The sequence below is a fragment of the Gavialis gangeticus genome, unplaced genomic scaffold (genome assembly GCF_001723915.1).
Source record: "Gavialis gangeticus isolate Ggan-Ray unplaced genomic scaffold, GavGan_comp1, whole genome shotgun sequence".
In the NCBI taxonomy this organism is placed as follows: Eukaryota; Metazoa; Chordata; order Crocodylia; family Gavialidae; genus Gavialis; species Gavialis gangeticus.
This window is the reverse complement of record NW_017728993.1, coordinates 29,061,479-29,085,107: the sequence shown is the minus strand read 5'-3', so window position 1 is coordinate 29,085,107 and position 23,629 is coordinate 29,061,479. Positions and strand designations below refer to the sequence as shown.

Here is a 23,629-nt window from a genome sequence, read left to right as displayed (position 1 = left end):
CCCATCTGAGCATGTCTCTTGTTGTGATATGCCGGTCATTGTGGAGGAAGCCCTGGCCAGGCAGGGTCATGGGACAATCAGAACCTGGCGGCTCATCCGGGGCGTGGTGCAGGGGAACCAAGGGCGCCACAGTGTGATGTGTGGGGCTGATGGTGCCCAGCGCGTCCTTCCCCTGGGTAAGAGGCGAACATGCCGGGGGAGATGCCACCACCGTGCCTCAGGGCTCACTCTGTTCCCACCCACCCGTGTGTAACCCATACATCTTTCTACGTACCCCTGGGGTATGCGTCCACTTATTCTGTTCCACGTGTTAAGGGTCTATTGCCTGTACCTTAGGATTGAATAGAGAGTACTAGGTTTTTAGAGAGAGTGATTGTGGGACCTCTCTTTAATCTCCAACTTTTGATCAGTGCCTTGTTGTAGCAACACAAATATCTTGATTTTTAAATTAATTCAGTGGAGATTTTCTAATTCACCTAAAATGTGGAATATTTAAGATAAGAAAATGAAGCTCTACAGATCATGTGAATTCCAACAGCAGCAAAGTCTGTTCTGCTTACTTAAGCTAATATTCTTTTTAATGACCCCTCCTGTGTCTTGTGCTAAATATAACAATAGCAGCAAGAAGAGCAGAGAACAATCAGCCTCTTTCACGACAGTGGATTTTGGACAGAAAAGCAGAGAAGATGGCAGGAGGTCTCTGTATCAGACTGAAATGAAATACAGATTTCTATTGTTGCCTTGCTGTGTGAGTTTGAGATGTCTAAGGATAAGTGGCTTGACAGAGGTTAATTAATTACCTGAAGTTCTTTAGGTAAGAAATTACTATTGGGTTACAAGATAGCAGGTGTAAAGCATTACAGTCAAATTACTCAAAATATTGTTATAGGCCAATTTTATCTAGATTATAAGAAAAAGATTAGAGAGTTCAGATGTGTCTGACAGTATGTGGAAACAAAAGTCATCTTGAGTTTCAGAGACTAGAAGTGATGAACGCTTTTAAAAAGCTGGTTTGTCTGGATTGAGGATGAATCTTCATGATTATTTAAAGAGAAATGGATAACTAGAAACAAGTTTCTTCCATTTGCAAGCAACAGAAAACTTTTATTTCTTTGTTCAGTAGAAGCCAAAATATGCTAGTGCTCGTTTCAAACTAAACATTTTTCTTTTAGACATGCTCTAGTGATTTTCCTCTTCAGAGGATCTTGAACATCTTATTACCTGTCTAGCATTAAGATTTATATTTTTGCTATTTCAAAGATAATTTCTGCCCTAATTTTGCATTTCCATGTTCTTATTGATAAGGTGTCTGTATTGTTCATGTTGGTATATAGACTATTTTCTTTTTAAACCATCTTTCATATTATGTCACCTGCTGGATTAGATTTTGTAAGCCTTGTGGAGCAAAGGTCATTGCAGATTCTCCAACTAAAGGATCTTGGTGTGCCTGGCTGTACTCTTGAATCGTGAGATGCCTGCATATTTTGATGGTAACCATAGTTCTCTCCTTTTCTCATCTTTGATTATGCACTAATCGCTTGCCTGTTAAAAGACATGACTTTCAGGCTCCACAGCAATGATCTGCAAAAGACGCACATTAGCATTCTACTAGACAGTCATGCAAGGTCACCCAAGGTAGGCTGCCAGCTGTCCAGTTTATCGCGGCACAGTGCAGTAGGAGTGAGTGAAGTTGTTTTCAGTGGTAGGTGCACCACAAATGCAAGTTGGAGGGTTTTTTGCTTATTTGGCCCAAATGTTTTAGCCCAGGGTGGTGCTTTTTTGCTGAAATAAGCCTAAATAACTTGAATAATATTTAAATTATCCAGTTGAGGAAATGGATACCAAAAGGAAGGGATCTGTGAGGAAGCTCTTGAAAACACTTTTTGTCTTGAATATTTTCCCTTCACTTTCATAAATGATAATATGGTTGAGCAGTTCCACAGGAGTAGTTTGCATATTGCTGGAATGATAAGAAAAGGATTAGTAGCCGTGGTGGAATTTAATTGTGTTATTACCTTTCCAAGGCTGGGAGCTTCCATGATAGTTGGTGCTGAGCGGTGTTATCATTTAAGCACGTGTAAAGCTGGCATAGCACTTAGAAGGTGGACCAAATAGTTGGCATTAACCAAGGCCTATTGACCTTAATCTTAAGTAGTCTTGAGATGGTAGACAAATTTCTCAATAGTCAGTTTTATGCCTTACTCACTCAAACCAGATATACCCCATTTCAGTCTCTACAATGGGTAACTTAAACACTTGTTCTGATGTAAAGCATAAAGCACTGGTATTTTGTTCTCTTTTTATTGTGTGGTACAGACTTGTTCACATGTATGCAATCCATCAGTTCTATATATGGATTTAAATTAAGATTTTCACTCTACAGATTTTCTTTCATACAGCAGTATCTGCTTTTGGCCATTGATACATTTCTTTGCATTCTGCCCCCTTCTTACCCCCTCCTCCAGCATGGTGGCAGGATGTAACTTCCTTTAAAGTGCTTCTTTTTCTAGTGGTGGTATGCCTGGGGCTGCCATTCAGTATATGCGTTGCACTTAATTTTGATCAAGGTGGGGCATGAACAGAATGAAATTATTGCTGGTCCCATTCTATTCCTAAATGCAACTTTATTGAACACATGAGCAATACTATAACTGAAGTAAACCCTCCAAAAGTCTATAAAGGTATTCTTATAAAAGCCTTGTTAATGATGTACAATGACTAAACTGATCAGGTGTCATTGCAGCACCGGGGGGGCGTCTCATTTGTTGGCTGGTGTGGTCTCCTTTGGCTTGATGACAGCTCCCCAAACTTGAGTTTCCGTGGGCTTTTATACCTTTTTCAGCCTCTTCTGTATACTTCATATATGGTCATGCTGTAGGTCTTCACCAATTGCCTTTTACAGAGGTGCTTTCCTCATCAATCTGTCACTCTGCCACCTTCAGCTTGTTTCTTTCTGAATGTGCTTCTCCCTTGCTGAGCTACCCTTAGATTTGTCTCGCAGATGGAGCCTGTCTGGGCTTTTTATGCTTCTGTACTCTATTTTGTTTTCCTACAGCCTATCTACATTTTGTTTTGCTTACCACAGTTTACATTAACTTTATGCCTGTTTTGTTTCAATTTCACTTGTGGTGTCCATTCAGAGAGAGATGGCATCAGTTATGCCAAGTCTTTCAGGCCTATACATTTTCAGTAGTCCAGTTATAAGGTGAGACTCCACTCTTCTCAGTGCCAAGTGGGGTGCATCCACCTGCAACGGATAACGTGTGACAGCTCTCAGTGCTTACCTGGCCTTGCCTTTTAACAGTTGCCAGTTACGGCAAGGCAGCTTTTCAGGCCAACATATGTAGGCCAACAATACTGGTGACTCTAAGCAAAGGAATAAATGACATCCCTTTCTTAGCCCCCACGATCCCACTTGGTTACTGGATTTGTTTATAGTCCCTAATCAACCTTGTGTTCTTGCTGCGTGGGGTAGTGTGCTCCATTTACCAGAACATCTCCTTCTCCACCCCTTAAAAAAAACACCCCAAGACCTACTTTTGTGATGAAACATTCCAGTGATAATGACTATTTGCTGCTGTTTGTTGTATGCATTACTTCTGCCATGCTCGTGAGTGATAATGCACTACCTTGTGACTTACAAGCAGGCAAAAGTTTGATTAGCAGTGCTGTTGCTAGAATTTGCAGTCTCTTGATTAAAAAGGATTTGGTTCGTTCTTTAGCACTTGCTGCCTGTTGCAAGGGAGTTTTTGCACACATGACACTATGTAAATATGAGTGACAAATGTGATATCTCACTAAATATCTTGACATGTTTCTCAAAAACTACCTTTGCTCTCTGCATCTTCTGCTTTGTGCTCCTTTTCCTTCAGTTAATTTTGGTCACAAACTTCTCCAAGACCATTTTAGGCTGGACATAAGGAAGAAGTTCTTTACAGTCCGAGCCCCCAAGACCTGGAACTGGCTGCTGTCGGAGTAAGTGCAAGCACCTTCTCTGGATTCCTTTAAGAGTCAATTGGACGTTTATCTTGCTGGGATCCTGTGACCCCGGCTGACTTCCTGCCCCTGGGGCAGGGGGCTGGAATTGATGATCGATGGGATCAATGATCTTCCAAGGTCCCTTCCAGCCCTAATATCTATGAAATCTATGAAGAGCAGTCATAGTGGCAATATAGACAGTGCTTTCCAATTGAATTTTTCAAGAGTCTCTTGGTTTGATATCTCTTGCCATTCCCCAATTTTCTTCTGATTTCTTGTCTCTCTTCTCTCTTCCTTGAGAATCAGATCTCCTTGCAGTTCGTATTACCAGCTGTCGGGTATAGTAGAATATATGTTTATATACTGGCATGGTAGCCTGCCTTGTCACTGTTGGCAGTACGCTGCTGTTGTGCTTAGTTGGGGCAGAAGAGTTCCCATTGTTGGTTGGAAAATTAATTAAAACCAAGTGACTTTGTATTTATAATAGAATTATTTAAAAGAAGATAAAAACACAAAAGAGCTTTCATTAAATTAGCTTTTAATTTTATAAAGCTCAGTGTGTGAAATGCAAATGAACCAAAATAAGTGAAGCTAGCCAATTCTTTGACATTATAGTCCAAAAACCTATCATAGATAATAGGCCACAACTTCCATCATCTGAGATGCCTGATAGGCTCTGTAAATTAAGTAGTTTTTCTCACTGGAGTCTGATCTCCCCCCCTTCCCCCCCAATATCTATTTTTGTCAACGTAGATATAATGCCAGACAGGAATTATCTTGGGGAAGGTGGTAGTGACCAACTTTATTTTAGTTCTGTGAATAGGAAAAGTAAGGTCAGAACAATGATGCTAGAGAGATGACCTTTCTCCTGGCCTTTTCTCTTCCTTCATGCTGAAGGGAAGCTTTTCCTATCTTGATCTTTCTCCTCTGTCAAATAAAGTGAAGCAGAAAGCCAGACTCTTCTGTTATGCTTTTCCCTCTCTTTGCGCTGTACAAAAAGGAGAAGCATGAGGGGATTTCACAGGGGATGGTTCCATTCCCAAAGTCACAGTATTGGGACCTAGTCATCGTGGTATGTTTCACAATAGACAAGTTCTGTCGGGTATTAGTTTAAAGCACAATTGCTGTTCTGCATAATGCCTTGTGAAGAAAGTTTCATTCGGTGCCTTTGCGTTTTGGCTGTAATCCACATCCAAATTAGATGGAGGTTAACTGCACAGTGCTACTCTTAAGTGTAGAACAGAAGTGTCCTCATAAGATGCTGGTGCAGAATTGCTTTTCTGGGGTATCTCCTCATGTAGGTAGGCCCCATTTTGCTGCTCTTGCTGAATTCAAGGAGAGACTGAGAAGGGAGGTTTTTTGTGCTTAATTTTTTGGTCTTCTCCACTGCTGTAGAACAACTATGACCTGGTTTGTTACCATATCTGATCTTCATCAAAGGGCTAATCTACACTAGAAAGTCTATGCTGTTATAATTAAATCAGCAAATATACCTAGGGTGGATGCGGCTACAACAGCATGAAAGTGTTCAAACTGGCATCGCTTGTTCTGGTTTGGGAACACTTTAGAGCAGTCTGTGCAAGTGTGTTGGTATAACCATATGTGTTAAAAAAGAGAAATGGCACCATGAGCTGCCCTATTTACATTGGTACAACTTTTCTGGTATATACGAGCCCATCCACTTTTGAACCATGTTCTGAATCAAACCTAGATCAGTATGAAAGTTGGTAAACTAAACTAAAAACTGCCCTGTGCCTTTTTCCCCCCTTTTTTTGTGATTTTTATTCATATTACCATAGCACCTAAGAGCTTGTAGGTGGATTACATTTTTCTGAGCTAAGTGGAATGACATCAGTAATAGATGCACTTCAATATTACAGTGTAAAAGCAGCTCTGAGCAGAGAGCATAACAGTATCTTTGCCCTGGCTCCTGAGAAGTGCCAAGGATACAGGTGGTGCAATAAATGCATCAAAATGCTTTTAGAAAAATAGGACCATGTCAAAACAAACTATTTATCAAGCTGAGCTGCTCTAAGGAGAGGGGAAGACAGTTTGGGAGTGTAATGTTAAGAGAGGCTTCTGCAAGGTCCTATATCTAAGGCAAAATATTGATCCAGTCCTAGCTTATAACATATCTGCACATGCTGTAACTTGCACACTGTTTAGAAAAAACAACCAACCCTGTCTTATGCATGCACATGCTTCAGGAAAGATGTGAGAATAGGAAGCCATAATGAGAGTGCATTATTAAGATTTTGTTCACACTGCAGACTTATTCATATGTGGTACAATGCAGTATGCTAAACAAAAAAGCCTGCTGTGTTTGCCAAACCCGAAAAGTTGGCTGACTTCCAAAAATGACTTCTAATTTTTTTTAATTCACTAACTTGCTGCTTTCCATAATCCATTGATTCACAATGATTATTCATGTTTATTAGTGCAAATTAGTAAAATTCTGCTCTGCTAAACCATGTATGTAGAGATTATTTTTTTCCTCGGAGGGAAATTTTAGATTTGAAATGTGATTTCTTTTTTTCAGATTGGTAGTGTCCCTTTTAAATAGGGTGACCATACATCTTGGGCAACGCTAGACACTCCAGGATTCTACAGTGGGTCCTGGCCAGTTGGTCAAAAGCCCTGGGCTGGAATCCAGCGGGGCGGCAGAGCAGCACAGTGCGCCAGGCAGACTGAAGCAGGCATCACCCTGCTAGCATCTGGCTTGTCCTTGCTCCCACACAGGTGCCTGCCTGGCACACCATGCTGTTCCACCTCCCTGCTGGACTCTGGCCATGGATTTTGACCGACTGCCTGGGACCCAGCAGTGGAATCCTGGAGTGTCCAGCGCTGCCCGGGACGTGCGGTCACCCTACTTTTAAAGAGGGTAAAGAAGAGTTGTAGACCTTGTTGGATATTTTGTTTGGAGCCCAGTGGTTTTATATATACAACCCCAGTTAGGCTTAAGAAATGGGTTTATGTTGGCGGTAGCAGCAATCCCTTGATTTAAGGATCATCTCTACCATGGCTCATTGATGGATCTTGAGGTGACTGAAGAGTTGAATCCTTGAGCCACAGATCTGTCTGCAGAAATTGGGATTCCACTCCCTTTTTTTTTTCTTCCACTCTCTCTTCTCCGTTTTGAGGACAAGATGCTTTACCTCGAAATGGGCTACCTCTTGGTTGAGGTTGCCATGCTGCTGGAGTTGTTTGGCAGCCTGTTCCTCCCAACTCTTGATGTCAGGATCTGTTTTTTTTTGAGGTATGCTTATGTAGCAGATGGTGGTAAATTGATGGTGCTGTGTCAGCTAACGGGCTCCCAATAAAGTAAAAGTCATCTTAAATTCACACTGAAAACAGAAAGCTAAATAAGCAATAATATTCTGGTGAGGAGACTTCCATGAATGGTACAAAGTATGGATTAAAGTAAGTAGAGTGCTTCACACCGCCTGTCATAGGTGCAGAGTTCTCTCTTGATGCAAAGTAAAGTACATTAATGAAAGTGCCTTGTTATTTCTGCCTAGTATTAGGAACATTGCCAAAGGGATACATTCATGCAACTAAAAGCCTAATTTAGCATGTTCAGGACAGCTTTTAAATCTGTTTCCTCAGAGACATCCATTTCACATCCATAATCTGCCTCTCTCAGCCTGTGCACCAGAAACAATGAGGGACGGGTGCTCAAACTGGTTTGAGATTTTTCTCCCATTGAAGATATTGGTAAAAGTGGGCATGAAGAACCTTTGGCTGTACATCCATACATAGGTTCTAGTGACACTTATTCTGCATCATAACAGTGTTAGACGTGCTGCTGTACACCTTGCAAGATCAAAATCATAATTGGTGTATGTTTAAATGGCCTGTTCAGGTGTAAAATATGTGTCACAATACAAGGTTATTGGATGTTATGCTAACAGGGCTCTAGGGTAATCATCCCAGGCTACTGACAGGTTTTTAGTTAAATGCATGATGGGATCTGATCCCTGATCTCAACAATTGCACCTCCTGCCATGCCACAGGTGCATGGCAAGAGGCACGTTCTGGGATCAGGGATTAGAAACCAAACATTCCCTGTTGCAAGTGCAGGGGGAACCTGGGATCATCACGGGGAAGCTCCTAGCCACTGGAGCACAATAGCTACACATACTATTTAAGGCATGCTGGGAACCAGCTACAACATTTTTATTTATATTTGTGTAATAATTATGTGGTTTATTCCTTGTTTTATTGCACCATTAATTCTATTAACATGTGGCCAGGTTATTACTTAGGATGCAATTAACTGGTTAATCACATTGTAAGTGTAACGTCTGTTAGGAGCTCCAGTATTTAGAAAAGTGAATGTAGAACTTCTCTGCTGTTTCAGTGCAGGAACATGGTACAGCTACTGATAGATGACTAAAAGCTTTTTATCTCCATTTGAATTCTCTGCACTCTCTGGTTATGATAACCTGATTTGCATAAACATCATATGCTTCTTTCTTAATAACTACACAGGGTGCAAATCCCTGTGCCCTAATAGGCTAACACTAGCTGCTAGCCAGTCAGTGTACAGGGTTTTGCATAATCATGAATAAATTAACTGAAATCGCACTATGATTATTCATATTACTTTGACTACTGTAATTTCTCTATTCTGTTTGGCTTCTGGACTTGGAACTTGCTGCTTGCCAGCAGCCCAAATGACATTTTCTCAGCCTCTCCCTGTGATGGAAGCAGGAAAATAAAAATTTATATCAGAAGGTGGAAGGCCGCAGCTAATGGGACTCAGCCTGCCCAAACAGGGCCAGGGGGTAGGGCTGCAAGGCAGCCGGGCTGTGGGCTCCATGTGGCTGCAGCAGGAGTGGGGAGGGACGTGCATGCAGCCAGGATCTCAGCCCGGTGTGTGGATCACTGGCTGCCTGGTATCAGTCTGTCTATTCTGTGAAGGGAGAAAGGGCTTGTGGGGGAGGGGCAGATTGAGGCCCCCCACAGAGAGGGGGAGTGGGGCAGGGGTGAATGGGGCCCCAGCTGGGCCAGGTGGTGGGATGCTCGGAGCCTGGGAGGCTTGTCCAGAGGCGCGGGGTGGGCTCCTGTTACTGTCTGCACCCCAGAGGAGGCCAGCAGTCGCACGCAAAGCCCAGCACACAGCAGCATTAGCCACCTATGCCCCGTGCACAGATTGGGGGGGGCAAATGCCCCCCTCCCGGGCCTTCCCTGGGGTGTGCAAAGCAGCGGGAGCTCCCCTGCACTCCTGGATGAGCCACCTGGGCTCCCATTGTCCCACCACCTGGCCTGGCCAGAGCCCCATTCACCCCTTCTCTGCCTTGCATGCTACCTCACTGCAGGGGCCTTGGATCGCATCTTCCCCTGCCCCCCCCCCCCCCCGGACCCTTCCCTCACAGACTGCCCTGCTGTGCAGGGGAAGGTGGGAGAGTGCATGCGTGTGCTCTGCCCGCCCCCAAATATTTTTTCTTCCTCCACCTATGATTATACCTAAGAGGAAGGGAAGGAAAATAATGTAGAGAAGAGAATAGTGTGGTTACATGGGTGAAGGAAAGTGCAAAAACAATTTAAAAATTGTTTCCCCATTTCTTCCTGTCCTCTATGCTAATTTGTTCCCAGAATAATGTCAGAATCTCATAAATTACCTACGTGTGGTCCAGACAAAAATGAATAATTAGCTTCAGCTTTCAATGAAAGTGATGGTGCATATGGGTGCAAACACAACAGGGGTAATAGAAATGAAGGTATGTGGATATTACCACAGCTAAAACTGAAGCAAAATTTAGAGATCAGTACACTCAAAACTGGGGGAGATTAGATAATCTCTGTCCTAGATTTCCAAAAAAGTAGGCAATGGATTTGCTGGTCCATTAGAAAGGATTTTTAACTCGGGATGTTATATTATGACTGGAGATTAGAAAGTGCTGTGCTTACAGTTAAGAAGGAAACTGTTGTTGGGGGAGAGAGTAGAGAGATTTTTTTGGCAATTACAGGCTTGCTTGTTTCACCTCGATAGCATGCAACATTAGAACAAATTTTAAAGGAAAGTATAAACATCTGAAGGTGAATGCAACATGGGTTTAGCAGAGATTGTGCTAATTGTGCATCTTCTGTTATCTTTCTTTGGTAAGATACCTGATTTCCTAAACAAAGAAAATGTGGTAGAGCTAATCTGTCTGGACTTTGGAGAAGTATTTGATATGATGCCACTTGGGAAATTGTTAGTGTAGCTGGAGAAGATGGGGTTTAGTAGAAGAACTGCAAGGTGGATAAGGAATTAACTAAAGGGAGGTGCCAGTTATCCATTAGATTTTTATGAAAAGGAAAATTATCATGTGCTGCCTTATTGATTCCTCCAGTTTCCAGGGTTCTAAACCAGATAGTACTTTGACCACCTTATCCTGATAACACTAGCATGGCTCCAGTAGCACTGTCCTGATGTGTTCTAACATTCCTGGATATTCATTTTTTGTCTAGCTAGGAACATAAACCTGGAAGGGAACATCTAGGTCATTGTGTCCAGTCCCCTGCAATCGCTGTAATAAAGGTGTCCCAAGAACATCCACGCCAGCTTCTTACTCTCATACCATAAACCACAACTATAATACAAGTTATAGGACAAATACATAAACAAAAAAAATCCTATCATGTTCCATAGGAAGAAGGTAGGGAGGTCCTTTGCCTCATTTGTTTCCAGCTGAGATCTCAGTTTATGATGGAAGTCTTTGGAAGTTAACTCCAAGTACATCATTTTGAATTCCTTCCCATTTTCATTTGTGTAGTGCTTGGACTCGCCCATTTTTTTTCTGTATTATCTTTCAATTTTGTATCATTAGCAAATTTGGTTAATGCATTCTTTATTTTGTTTCAAAGCATTGCTGAAAATATTAAGTAAGAACAGTCCCAAGGCCAGTCCTTGAGGGACTCTACCAGTAAACTCTTCACAGCTTGATATTTCCATTTTCAGCACAACTTGTCTCTCCTTTAGCTACTTTCTTATGAACCCCTACGTTTCTTATTCTAATCTTCATCCTAAAACCAAGCAAACTGATGTCTGTGCCCCTTGTTGTTCCACAAATGCCCAGAATTGTGACAGTGACGATAAGTGGTAAATATTTGCAACACTTCCTTGTAGCTTTATGATGCGTGTACAGGCAGCCCAGAGCTGCCCGCACTCACCAGCTGCCCTGGGCAGGTACTCCCAGGGCTCTGGGGGCTTGATCCTTTGCATCCTTGGAATTCTTTTGCAGGATTGGGCTCCTGAAGCCCTGGGACCATCTGTCTGGGTTTTACCACTTAAAGGCATGCCCTGGGAAACCCCTTGCAGGGGATATGCTGGCATACATATCATGCTGCTGTACTCTTGACTCAGGATAACAGGTGACGCCTGTGTTGTCCTATGAAGCGGCATCATGGCACGGCTGATTCTGCTCCAAGGACAACATCTGTTTGTAGCCTAACTTCACCACATTTACTCTGTGGTGCCGTATCAGATGCTTTAGTGAAGTTCTGACACATAAGATTAACTGCATTTTCTTTGTGTAGAAAATCAATTATCCTATCTAGGAAAGCTATCAGGTTAATCTGGCATGTTGTAGCTTTGGTAAATCTATGTTGCATTTTATCTCATTTTCCATTTACTTTTATCTTTTCCAAAATCGATCTTATGCTAACTGTATCCAGAACTATATCTCTGCCTTTCGCTAGGGAACAAAAGGAAATCGCTGTTTCTGGATTTGCAAAAGAAACAGCATAGAAGGGGCTAACCATCTTGGCACATACCACAGATAAGCCTGTGCCTTTCTGGCATGCCACTTGGATTCCCTTCCTCTGCACAATCTGCTGCTGTGCTTTCTGCTCCCTGCCTTGTGCTTCCTGCTGTATCAGTTGCTCTGCTTTATGCTCCTTCTCTGTTCTGCCGTGTGGCATGCACAGGGGCAGCCTGTGCCACTTCTGGTATGCATGCTACAGATTGGCTACCCTGGCATAGGTTGTCACCAGCATTTTTGATAATATAGCCTATAAGCTCATGACCTCTTGTAGTATCTTCAAGTAAGCACTGAACAAGAAAGGTGACATGCAGAGTCCTATGAGATTTACCTCAGGGAGAGCAGTCGCCCAGCATTTCCCTTGAGACTTACTTGCTAGGAGTGAACAGAATGTCTTCCTTCAGTGCCAGGTTTTATCAAGTCAAAGTACCTCAAAATAAATGCTAGAGAAATTTGTTGAAATATCTTAGAGGATCAAGGATATTTTTATATTGTTTGTTGCTCTATAGAGGGTACCACTACACTTGCAATTAATGCAACTGAATATACTCTGGTTCAGTTTGAGCTGGAGTAATCTAATCCCAACATCACAGTCTACATACGTGTCTAAACACAGTAATTTACTGTGCTGCAGATACCACTTGTATCTGACAGAACTATCCAGTGGTGCAGTAAACTAGTCTACTGCGCAGTAAAGCATCTCACGTAGATGTGCCCAGAGAGTGTCAGCTATTGGGACGAGTGGTGTTTTCATGCTGTGACCAGGTCTGGAACCTAGCTGGTGTCCAAAGAACTTCAGGGTGTGACTTGCTGCTGGATTTGCCCTAACACTATTTTCTCAACAGTTGTACCAAAAAGAATATGTCCTGAAGTAAATGTTTCTGTAAGTTTCAACAACGTAACTATTTTTAAATGCTTTCTACTTTTAGGAGAGTTCAGTGTTTGTGACACTGTCCTATATCAAAATGTTTCATAGTTTCTAGGGTTGGAAGGGACCTGACAAGATCATCTAGTCCAACCCCCAAATGAGATGAATTGTTTTAATAAAACACTAAAAAGGCACTAGGATTTCATAGGCATCCCACTGAGAAGGGATGGGGCCAGAGCGCCAAGTGGTTCTTTTAGATTGTAGTCTTTCACGAATTATTCAAGATGTTTAAAAGATTAAAAAAAATAAAATGAAGGTTTCCATGAATTTCTCTTTCAGGAAGTTATTCTAATGAAAATGTTTCTTTAACTGTAATTTTCTTGGAGAAGAAACCATGCTTCTCCAAGCACCTGCTTGAGAAGCAATTAGCACATTGCAAGCATTAATGTGGTCAGTGTAATATGTGATGATTACAACTGTCTGATCTCTTAAAGAAATCAAGCAATTTCCAGCACATCATGAAGAATGTGTGACTTTGTTTCCCTAACCCTTCTGAGGCAGACCAAACAATGTACATGACTTTATACTACTATCAGGGCTTCCCTCATTCTGCTCTGATTTCTATTTTGGTACAGCAAATTAAACTTTTACATTTCTTACTCACTGTTCATTCAGTATTTGTATAAGTTCTCTCTCAAGCTCTATAAATGATACTTCCTGACTTTTGTAAATAATATTATTATAATAGATGTTAAACCGTATCCCTAAAGTTTGTAGTGTGTAGTATTACTTATAAAATAAGCATTGCTTATAAACTGTGTAGTATTGCTTATAAAATAAAAGACCATTCTGATATCAAACTCAAAAGAGCTTTTTTTGATCAAGAGCCAGTGCCCCTGGAATTTGCTACCTGTGGAAAAAGTGATTTAAAATGAATACTTTAATGAGAACTATAGAATTTAGGTTTCCTTAACTGATAAATCCCACTTTCCTAGCTAACTGGTAAAGCTGTTAACTGCAGAGGACCAAGGTGGTTAGCCTCCCTTAATGAGACCTTCAGTGTGTCATCTTGTAGGTCATCCCAATTACCATGGTGATAGGTGTAGCATTAAACGCCTGCAAATGTAACAACAGCAAACACCAATCAGGGCAAAAACAATATAAGGAAGAATGTGACCTATCTATTGCTGATAGGGTCTTGCATTTACCATTCTCAGGCCATATGATTTACACTATAGATCATAACAAGGTATAATACTACAATTTCCATAAATCAGCAGTTTAGTCTTTGATTTGAACCCGTGGCTTGGCAGTCTCTTGCATGCAGCCTGTATGTAGGATCATAGGAGTGTAGGGCTAAGAGGGACTTCATACGGTCATCTAGTCCAACTCCCTGCTTAACTATCACAGGCAAGGGCATCTCCAACCTGGGCTTGGACATTTCCAGAGATGGAGGTTCCACAACTTCTCAAGGTAGCCTGTTCCAATGCTTGCCCACCCACCTATTCAGTAAGTTCCTTCTAATCTCCAACCTAAATTTCACCTTTTGCAGTTTGAGTCCATTGCTCCTACTCTTGTCCCCTGTGGCCACAGAGAAAAGCACATTTCCTTCCTCTCTATAATTGTTCTTCGGGTATTTGAAGCCCCTTTCAGTGTTTTCTTCTCCAGACGAAACAACCATAAGTCTTGCTTCCCAGGTTGTTAATCATTTTTCTTGCTGTCTGCTGTATTCTTTCCAGTCTATCTGTATTCTTCTTGTGTGGCCCCGAACTGGCCACATTACTTCAGGTGAGGCCTTGCCAGTGCTGAATAGCAAGGAAGAATCACTTTCCCTTGATTTGCCTCTTAATATAACCCAATATTACTGTTTCTCTCTCTCTTTTTTTAACAAGACCATGCGGTCGGCTTTCATTCACCTTATGGTCCACTTTCACTCCTGGATTTTTTTCTTTAGTACTGCATCCTAGCCAGTCATTTCCCCAGTCTGTATTTGTACAAGCAGTTATTCTGTCCCAGTGCAGGACTTTGTCCTGCTCCTTGCTAAATCTTACCTGGTTGTTTGTGGACCATTTCTCCAGTTTATCCATTCTGGATCCTAGCCCTACCCTCCATAGCATCTGCAACTCTATCCCACTTGGTGTTATCTGCAAATTTGCTAACATGATTTCAATCATATTGTCCATTAATGAAGATATTAAACAATACTGGGCCCAGGACAGACCCCTGGGGAGCCCTACTTGATACCTCCTTCCAAGCAGACGTTGAGCAACTGATGACTCTGTGTTGAGCACCAGCCAGTTACGTACTTTCATCTAGTCTATATTTCCATAGCTTGTTACAAAAAAATGTGTGGGAGAAAGTGTTAAAAGCTTTCCAGGTACTGTACTGAGGTTAGGCTGACTGATCTAATTTACCAGATACTCCTTCTTCCCTTTTTTTAAAGATGGGCGTTATCTTTGCCTTTTTACAATCATTCATATGAAATAATCCCCATAGACCCAATAATATCTATGAAATCAGTAGAAGAGCGCATTTTCTCTGTAAAACAGTTGAAAAGCTTAACAATTTTTTGATACATAGCTATTATGGAACCCCATCCAAATCTGTCTTGCATCTATCAAATGAGCAAACAGATAGGTAGGACTTTGTTTACAAATGATTGCAAAATTATATCCTCTAGTCCAGAGTCCCAAATTGTGTTTAGCATGCCCACAGTGACCACATAGGCAGCTTGTTGCCAGAACTGCTTTCCTTATGTATTGGGAAAGCATGTCACGGCCCACACTGCTGGCTGGCTGTGGAGGTAACTCTCTACAGCCACGGTGCCTTGTAGTTTGGCAAGAATACTCTGTAGCCCTTTCTCATGCTCTTTGTGTTTCTGCCTTTTTTCCTCATTCTTTTAAAGTTCTGCCCCAGCAGGGGGTGGGGGCCCTCAGCTGTTGTATGACTAAAATCCTGAAAAATGATATAAAATACACACTGAATATTTTCAGGGAAAAAAAGGAGTCCACTGGAATGCCAGGAGTGTTGTTGTTTTTTTTAAAGCAGTTTTCATATTAATGTACAGTCCCATAAATATTTTTTCTTATAAAGTAAGCCTCATAGATATAATTACAGCTGGTTTGAGATTTGTTGTTGTTGTAGGTTAGCTCTTTGGCCTGCTTAAAAGGAGGTGGAGATCTTACTTTAGCTCCAAGTGGATAAATATTCTTGCTACTCAACTTGCCACCCCAGCCAGTACTTACTGGCACTCTTGGCAGAAAAGGGAAATGGGGCAATTAATCCTCCTGCTTTCTGAGAGAGATTTATGTTGGTGGATTCAGCGGGGAAACTCATGCTGCCGTTGCCAATGCTGCACCTGTTCTATAACTAGTAAGACTTCATTCTTCAGAGAAGTCATTCGTACATCTTTGTCTAGCACTACATTAGCTTAAATATAAAATTAAAAGGTTTTCTTAGGTTTCTGCGTACTGTATTTTACATATTTCAAGGTTTTTTTCTCGCTGTTTGAATTATTTTGATGAACATCTGATTGGTACACAAATACCTATTTAAAATAAATTGCCTTATTTTTTAAACTTTTTATAAAACTTTACAGGCAACCCCCTTTTAACACTGTTTTGATTAGCGCTATTTCACTATATATTGATACCTGATTTCACCTAGTGCTCAGCAAGTTTCGCTATAAAGCTCGCAGTCGCCATCTTGAGTCATTAAAAAGACTTGTGGTTGCCATCTTGGGTCATCAAATATTTTCAGTTTCACTTAATGCTGGTTTCACGTAACGCTTGGTTTTTCAGGAACCAATTAAGAGCGCTAAGCGGGGGTTGCCTGTATATTAAAGGTTGAGATTTACTGTGTTTTTTTCATTAGAAGCAGAAACTAAATTAATGGTGGTATCACAGACTGTTAAGTTTCAATAGGTTGATTTTTGTAATAATTATATTAATGTCATTACATTTTACTTTCTCAGGACTCCAAAGGATGAGATTACAACAGAAGCTCTGAAATATGCTGAGCAACTTCCTGTAGCTCAGATTATACACCAGGTATGTCTTTCTATTTCAAGTACTTTCTTTGAGAAAAAACAGGTTTTCTAATCTTTACAGTGTAATGCTTTTTGTTAGGTTTTATGGATTCAGTGTGCTTGTGCTTAGGCTAGCAGCCCATGAAAGCCACATACCCCTCTTTAGGTGACAACTGTTAAATCATAGCAGTCTTATTTAAAGCATGCTTACCGGATGATGCACCTCACATTGCACCATGGAACTGGTTGTAGCTAAAATGCATACGTCTTCAGTGATTTCCACCCCCCCCCCTTCAAAATATAACTTTGGCCTCTTCCAACATGCATGTTGGCTTGCTTTCTGTCACATGAAAACACAGCCAAACAATAGTAGCATTATCACAGAGCAATTGTTAGAAAGAGTCATACTTCCTTTCTCAGCACAGCTGATTATTACAGCAAAAAATCAATGATGGGGTTTTTGTTCAATATTTCTTTCTAATGTGGGCTGTATTTTAACTGCTGGGCCATTGGGCCAGATGTTGATATTGCCTAAGTGGTCTATTATCTATAGCTGTGGCCTTCAGATACCACTGACTTTGAACTGTGATAGATTAACAAGAGGAAATGGGAGTTCACCAAGTGTCAAAGTTGATTGGAAAATCTCATGAGTATTAATTATTACTGTATATCTTTCCAAATATCTTTGTCAATCAGAGGATTTTATGCAGTTGAATTGCTTGCTGCAGGCAATGCCAGCTTTAGCTTAAAGGAAACATGAGCTTTATTTAAAAATTTTCAAGTGTACAGGCCTTTTCTGCAAGATGTAAACACAAGGGATTTTTAAAACTTTTGGCTTAAATCTGCACCTCTGGGAAGAATATCTGATGTGTTCAGAACATGGAAGATTGGAAATCAGGACCAGTTTGTATGTCAGGAAGTCCCTGGTGTTGTCAGAGCTTCAAATGACCCAACAGCCTGCAAATGTCACATTTAAAATTCTGTCTTCATGCCTGACTCTCAGCATAAATGAATTAAACAGCAGAGCAGGCAGCCAGTCAATATATTTTTTAACAGTGAGAGTTAGCAATGAAACAGTTTGCAGGTTGTTTGGAATCAGTAAATATAAAGTGCACAGAATGGTTCACCTAGAGGAAAATCTGAAACAGGAAACAGAATTAACCTTTAAGATGGTTGACCAGATGAAATGTCATAGTAACATTTTTACAGCATAAAGTAATAACCATGGAGGGTTCATTTGGCTACTGAGCACTGTACTACAGTGGAATACCACATTGTAGAGAGTCAGAAATACGGTTTTCATGTAGTCAAGCTGCCTACTGTAACAAATGCCTACCAGTATTATAGTGCAGACCCAGGTACCTGGAGATGTCTCTCTGGTATAGATAGGCTAGTTGCTCCCGCCTTTTATTTCAGTAGCATGTTAAGAAGAAGGACCTCCTGGTTCACCTGCCACAGGCTGCCAGGGATAGTTCTGGGCTCCTCAAGTACTGTGATTATCAGGGAACTGGGTTTTCCATTTGCTGTGGAAAAATGTGAATTTTCTCCTTTAAAGGAGTAAAAAGCAGGAAACCATAGGTTTGCACATGCAGGTTGGCTGAGTTCCAGCTTGCAGGGGGCTGCTAGGGGTTGGAGGGAACAGAATGCAGGGGGCGCTATATGTATGTGCACATGCACATGGCAGCCAAGCATTGTGGTGGAGAGTAACTCCCACAGCTTCCTCTAGGTAAGTCTGTGAGAAGGGGGGCACAGGCAACAGGGCAGGGGGGCTGAGGTGACAGGGTTGGGGGAATGGGAAGCACAGGTGACAGTGGATGGGGGCAGGGGGTATGTGCCCCCCCCCCCAAGATTTCTGCACCCTGAGTGGGGCGCAGGACTACAGTCAGGCTGAACCAGTTCTGGGCAGGAGTTGCTTCTGCTGCCCAGTGGGTGGGACTCGGCACAGGAGGCAGCTCTGCGCCACCATGCCCGCCAAGATGAGTCACTCTGTCTGCCCAGCAGCAGTGGGGGGACACAACTTCTTCGCTGCTGCCGCCATGCCTCACCTTGGCCGTGGTGGCCTGGCACTGCCTTCCATGCTGGGTCCCACCTGCTCGGCTGCATAGGCAACTCAGGCCAAGATGCACTCTAGCACCAAGCCCCTGCTCCCCCAGTGCATTACCTATGCCCACACTCCCCCTTAACTACACACCCACCCCATTTCCCGTACACCCACCCCCTTCCTCACACTTGGGGCTAGGGATGGGAGGCAGCAGGTTAGGAGTGAGGGACCCTGGCGGAGCCAGAGGGCTGTGAGATGGGAGTCAAGGTCCTTGTAGGATTGGGGGGGGGCCTGTGGCTTAGGAGTGAGGAGCAATGGTATGGGCAGGGGCAGGACATAAGCATATCAGGGCTGCTCAGCACCACAATGCAGTGGGGGAGGGGGCAGGGCAGTCACAGCTGGACCTATATCCCGATGAGTGAAGGGGACATGGAGTGCTCTGATTTTCCACGATAAAAAAAATCGAACACCAAAATATATAGGTATTTAGAATTAGTTTTATTATAATGATTGAGGGACTGGTTGCTTTAAAATTGTAAATATATCAATAAAACACTGTGTTCAGCGGATACCTATATACATAGTGGCATTTCATTTTAATCATGGAAAAATGTGTATTTAGGGTTTTTACTAAATCGGAGAATGCAGGATTTTTTTTTAATCGGAGAATTTCAGATTTTTGAACAGCATGAACCAGGATCAGTGATAATTACTTTAGCGTAGTCTTCTCTAGAACAAATGCCTGACAATTGAAGCACACATAGACTTTGCAGAGATTCCATAAAACACACTTTTTACTGTAGACAGCACAAGAACTAGACAAATCTAAACAAAACAGTGAAATTGCATGCTTTTCCCTGCTCAATTTCCTCACCATTCTTGAGTGTTCTTTGGGCTGAGTTCAGAGTCCCCTATGGTCGTCTTCTGCATATGACTGCTGCTCCAAATCATGGAGTCCATCTTTTGCTGACCCTGCGGTCAGTGTTTGTTTGCTTTCTAAAAAAGCTCCTGAGAGATCTTTTCTCTTACAACAGTTCTCTTTTGTTTGGATATCTCCAAATCAGCCTTGTAAGATGATCATAATCTTTCATTGAATGTTTAATTGCTTAGCAACATTTACCCTTGGAAAAAAACTTTAAATGCATTGGTTGATAATCTTCTCTTTGTCCAAAAGTGAATCATTTGAATTAGATGGTCTTCAAAGTTTTAATAAACCTCCAGTACAGTAGACCCCCAATTTGCACGAGTATTGCATTCAGGGGGAATTTCGTGCAAGTTGAATTCGCGTAAGTTGGGATGACTTTCCCCACAGGAAATAACAGAATAGTGAGGGGTTGCGTACCCCAGACATACCTTAGTCATAGATTTTTTTTCCCCTTTTCTCAGTGGAATCGCCTTTAAGTGCATCTAGTGTCTCACCTATGCATCTTGAGATGACACTACCGCAATGGCAGTACAGCTCTGCTGGATTCTCCATGCAGATCTTTTGAGGCATTCATGTATATTTGCAAATCTTGTGAGTGTTTGCATATATATGTGAATGATACGCATCTTGAGGGGCATTTTGCAGTCTGGACCCTAATAAAAAATTGCGTAAACACGAGACGCTCGTAAGTCGGAATCGCGTAAATTGGGGTCTGCTGTATTAATCCTCTAAATAGGTGCAAATTTTCATCTGTATATCAATATGAAGCCTAAAGACCCCATAGAAAACAAACTCCAGACTCCAAATGGAGTGGACATTCTGAAATAAGCATAGGAAGACTTGTTAGCATCAAACAGATTGTATAATCTGAATTTAGATGTCTTAAAGCTGTCAGTGCTGGAGAATGTTTTAATTATCTAAATAGATAGCTGTCAGCTAGAGGCAAGTAGCCCCAGCAGCCTTACCTGGGGTCCTGAGGGCCTCCTGGGGCATAGCAGCAGCGATCCTGCCACTCAGAGCCTGGCCAGCAGCCATAGCATGGCTCCAGGTTTTGAGCAGCACACACTGCCCCCACGTGCGCCGCTCCACTTTTTTTTTTTTTTCTTTTTCATGGGTTCTTTTTGACCCCTGGATATCCACATACCACAGCTGAACGTGTGGTATGTGGCACCGCAGATATGTCTGTGGCTCCATGTACCACATAGCTGCGCTTGTCTGGATGCGGCCCATGAGTGCAACCACTGATTTGTTGCAATTAAGGCATGTGTATGCTCCTGTCCTGCAATAAGTAGAAGCTGAACTGAAAATCACCTTAGAAAGAAACATGCTAAGTTAATCAGGTTTAATTTTCACACACTCCTAGATCAGCGTTTTCCAACTGGCGTGCCATGGCACACTGATGTGCTGTCGGACATGTCCAGGTGTGCTGCAGAATCTTGCGGGGAGCGTGGCTACTGCCACTGCAACCTGGCCGCGCCTGTGCCGGTTATCCCCCGCCCCCCACTTCGCATTTGGCAGCTCACCACTGCCCCCCCGTTGCTCCACGTTTGGTCGATGTGCCGTGGGACAGAAAAAGTTGGAAAACACTCTGCTAGATGGAATTAATTTGAAGAACAATTATAGTTGATCAGTTTGAAACTAAATCCCACACCTTCTAAATGGATATAATTGGTTAATCTGCCCATCTATTTTGTTCATGTCCTATGTACCATTACATTTCCTGCAAAATTTCCTTAAGTCTTTAAAACTTGATTTCTAGCATGCTCTCCAATTTCTAAACCATGGTAATGTGGTAACCAGTAGAAACCTCTTTGATTTCTAATGTTTGCTCCATGAGAGCAATTCAGGTACAATAAACACTGTGTTTATTCCATCAAAAGAAAATAAAAAACTATCTAATTTTCAGTTCAATACTGGGTTTCTTTTATTAGTAGTAAAAATAAAGCAACAGCCTTCCCAAAGAGCTTCCAGGTCTAAAGTAAGAGTCATGTTAAACTTGATGTGTTAGACTACAGTTAATTTAAATATCCAAAAGCACAAAGAAATGAAAAGAGAAATTCCATTTTAAAATTTAATTCCTCCTGGTATTGAAATAACCCAGTTTTTAGATTAGAATCAGTCATACATGGAATAAAATACATAGACATGTTGATCATAAACAGAAGACAAAACAAAACAAAATGTTTATAACAAAAAATGATGAAAAAGAGGAAAGAGCTGTTTTTGTAGATTGCCTGTTCCATCTGATAGAGAGTAGAGGATGAATTGCCTAAATGGACAATTAAAAATTATAATGTAATTGTGCTTTTTTTTTATAATACTACATAAGTAGCCTGAAGATGTACGAAGTGACCCACTGGTAGCCACTTGTAGGTGTGATACTGGTAGGAAACAGCACTTATAGTAAGGTCAAACGTGGATAGTTGTTAACCATCCCATCTCAACAAATTTAAACAGATCCTTTTTATGCCCAGTTGGCAAAAACAGCAAGAGAGAAAGAGAACCTGGAAGGCAGCCAGAAACTCAGCTTATCTCCTTAAAAAAAAAGGCATAGTGTATTCAGCTATTCAAGCTATAATCATATAGTCTTAAACAAAAATATTTAAATTAACTTTTAAAATATTGTAGTCAAGCTTTAACAAGAATACCTGCAAAAGACATCTTCAATTTTTATTAATTTTTTTTGTATACTTTTATATGAAGAATAACTTGAAATGGATTTATAAACCAAAGGCAAAAGACCCTAGCAAACCAACCTGCTACCCTTCTTCTCCCCTACCGGTCCCCAAAGTAATTTTATTATTCCTCATCTATTTAGTGTAAATGTATTACAGAAAAAGGGTTGTAGTGTTGTAGCCATGATCATCCAGGGACTATGAAAGAAGCAGGAATCTTTTGGATAATTTTTATTGGACCAACTGTATATTTAGAGAGCTGTTAGACAACTCTGTTATTTTTCCATGATTTTGTAGCCCTTGCCTACTTCAAGTGACTATTTCCATTTACAGAATGGAGTTAAACAGAAATCGTTGCTTTTTTCATATTCAGCCTAAGCTGTTTTTTTTTTTTATTCTTTCCCAGATTTTGTGCTCAAAAGCTTATCTAACACTTTTCCCAATAATATAGTTGGTCCAATAAGATATTACCAACAAAAAACCTCCTGGTTGTAGAAAGAAGATGGGGAAGAACATTGGCTAAGCCAAATATGGAAGAAGAAAGGAAATTTCATTTTGAAGAATTCTATTATTATTCATCATAGATGAAACATTTAGAGGTGCACTGATATATTTGTCCATATCAGATCGGTACTGATAAAAGGAAAATTAGCATTATTTGCAATCGGCTTTTTTTGACCGATGTAGCCAATAATGTCACCAATTTGTGCGTGGGGCTCGGGCAAGCTGTCTGCTGTGGGCTCGGGGTCAGGGCCTGTGCCGGCCTCTTCCCAGTGGGGAGGCTGAGCTGGGGTTGCAGTTGGGGTGGATAGTGGCAGCGCTGGCAGGGAGAATGACGGGGGGGGCTACACCAAATTTTGGGGTGGCTGTAGTCCCCCCTCTTAGCGCCACTGCTGGGGGTGGAAGCCCCCTGCTGGGAAGAGGCCACTGCAGCTCCTGGCTCTGAGCCTGCAGTGGGCAGCCCACCCTCGCCTCATGCACTAATGTGGGAGGCATATGCCCCCATGCCTCCCCTGGGGGTGTGCAGTGGCAGGAGCTGCCTGCCTCTCCACACTCCTCAGATGAGCCACCCGCAGCTCCATCCCATGCCTGTCCAAGCCCCAGCCCCATTCCCTCCCTCACCATGGAGGCCTCAGTATGCCCCCCCACAATCCTTGTCTCCCCACTTACCATTTGGGTGCTGCTTTCTGTCAGAATTGTGAGTTCAGCCAGTTTTGATAATGGAGATTATCCAGTATTCCAAACTTCAGTATGTTAAGCACTTTATGTACATCTTGGCTGTAGAATAATTTCATTCCATGCCCTTATTTCTGGTAGCCATTCTGCATTTCTCTTTACTGAAAACTATGGCAAAAACCTTACTTAGT

The 23,629-nt window shown here is 41.9% G+C and overlaps 1 protein-coding gene across 1 annotated transcript in view; it reads left to right on the top strand.

Annotated features, from left to right (window-relative positions):
• The window catches only part of PIGK (phosphatidylinositol glycan anchor biosynthesis class K), a gene marked incomplete at its 5' end in the record, with an annotated part of 178,743 nt that overhangs the window by 89,123 nt on the left and 65,991 nt on the right, over nt 1-23,629 (top strand). The window contains one exon of the mRNA XM_019528326.1: nt 16,568-16,643. Coding sequence (XP_019383871.1) covers nt 16,568-16,643 — 76 coding nt within the window. The remainder of the gene's footprint in view (nt 1-16,567; nt 16,644-23,629) is intronic.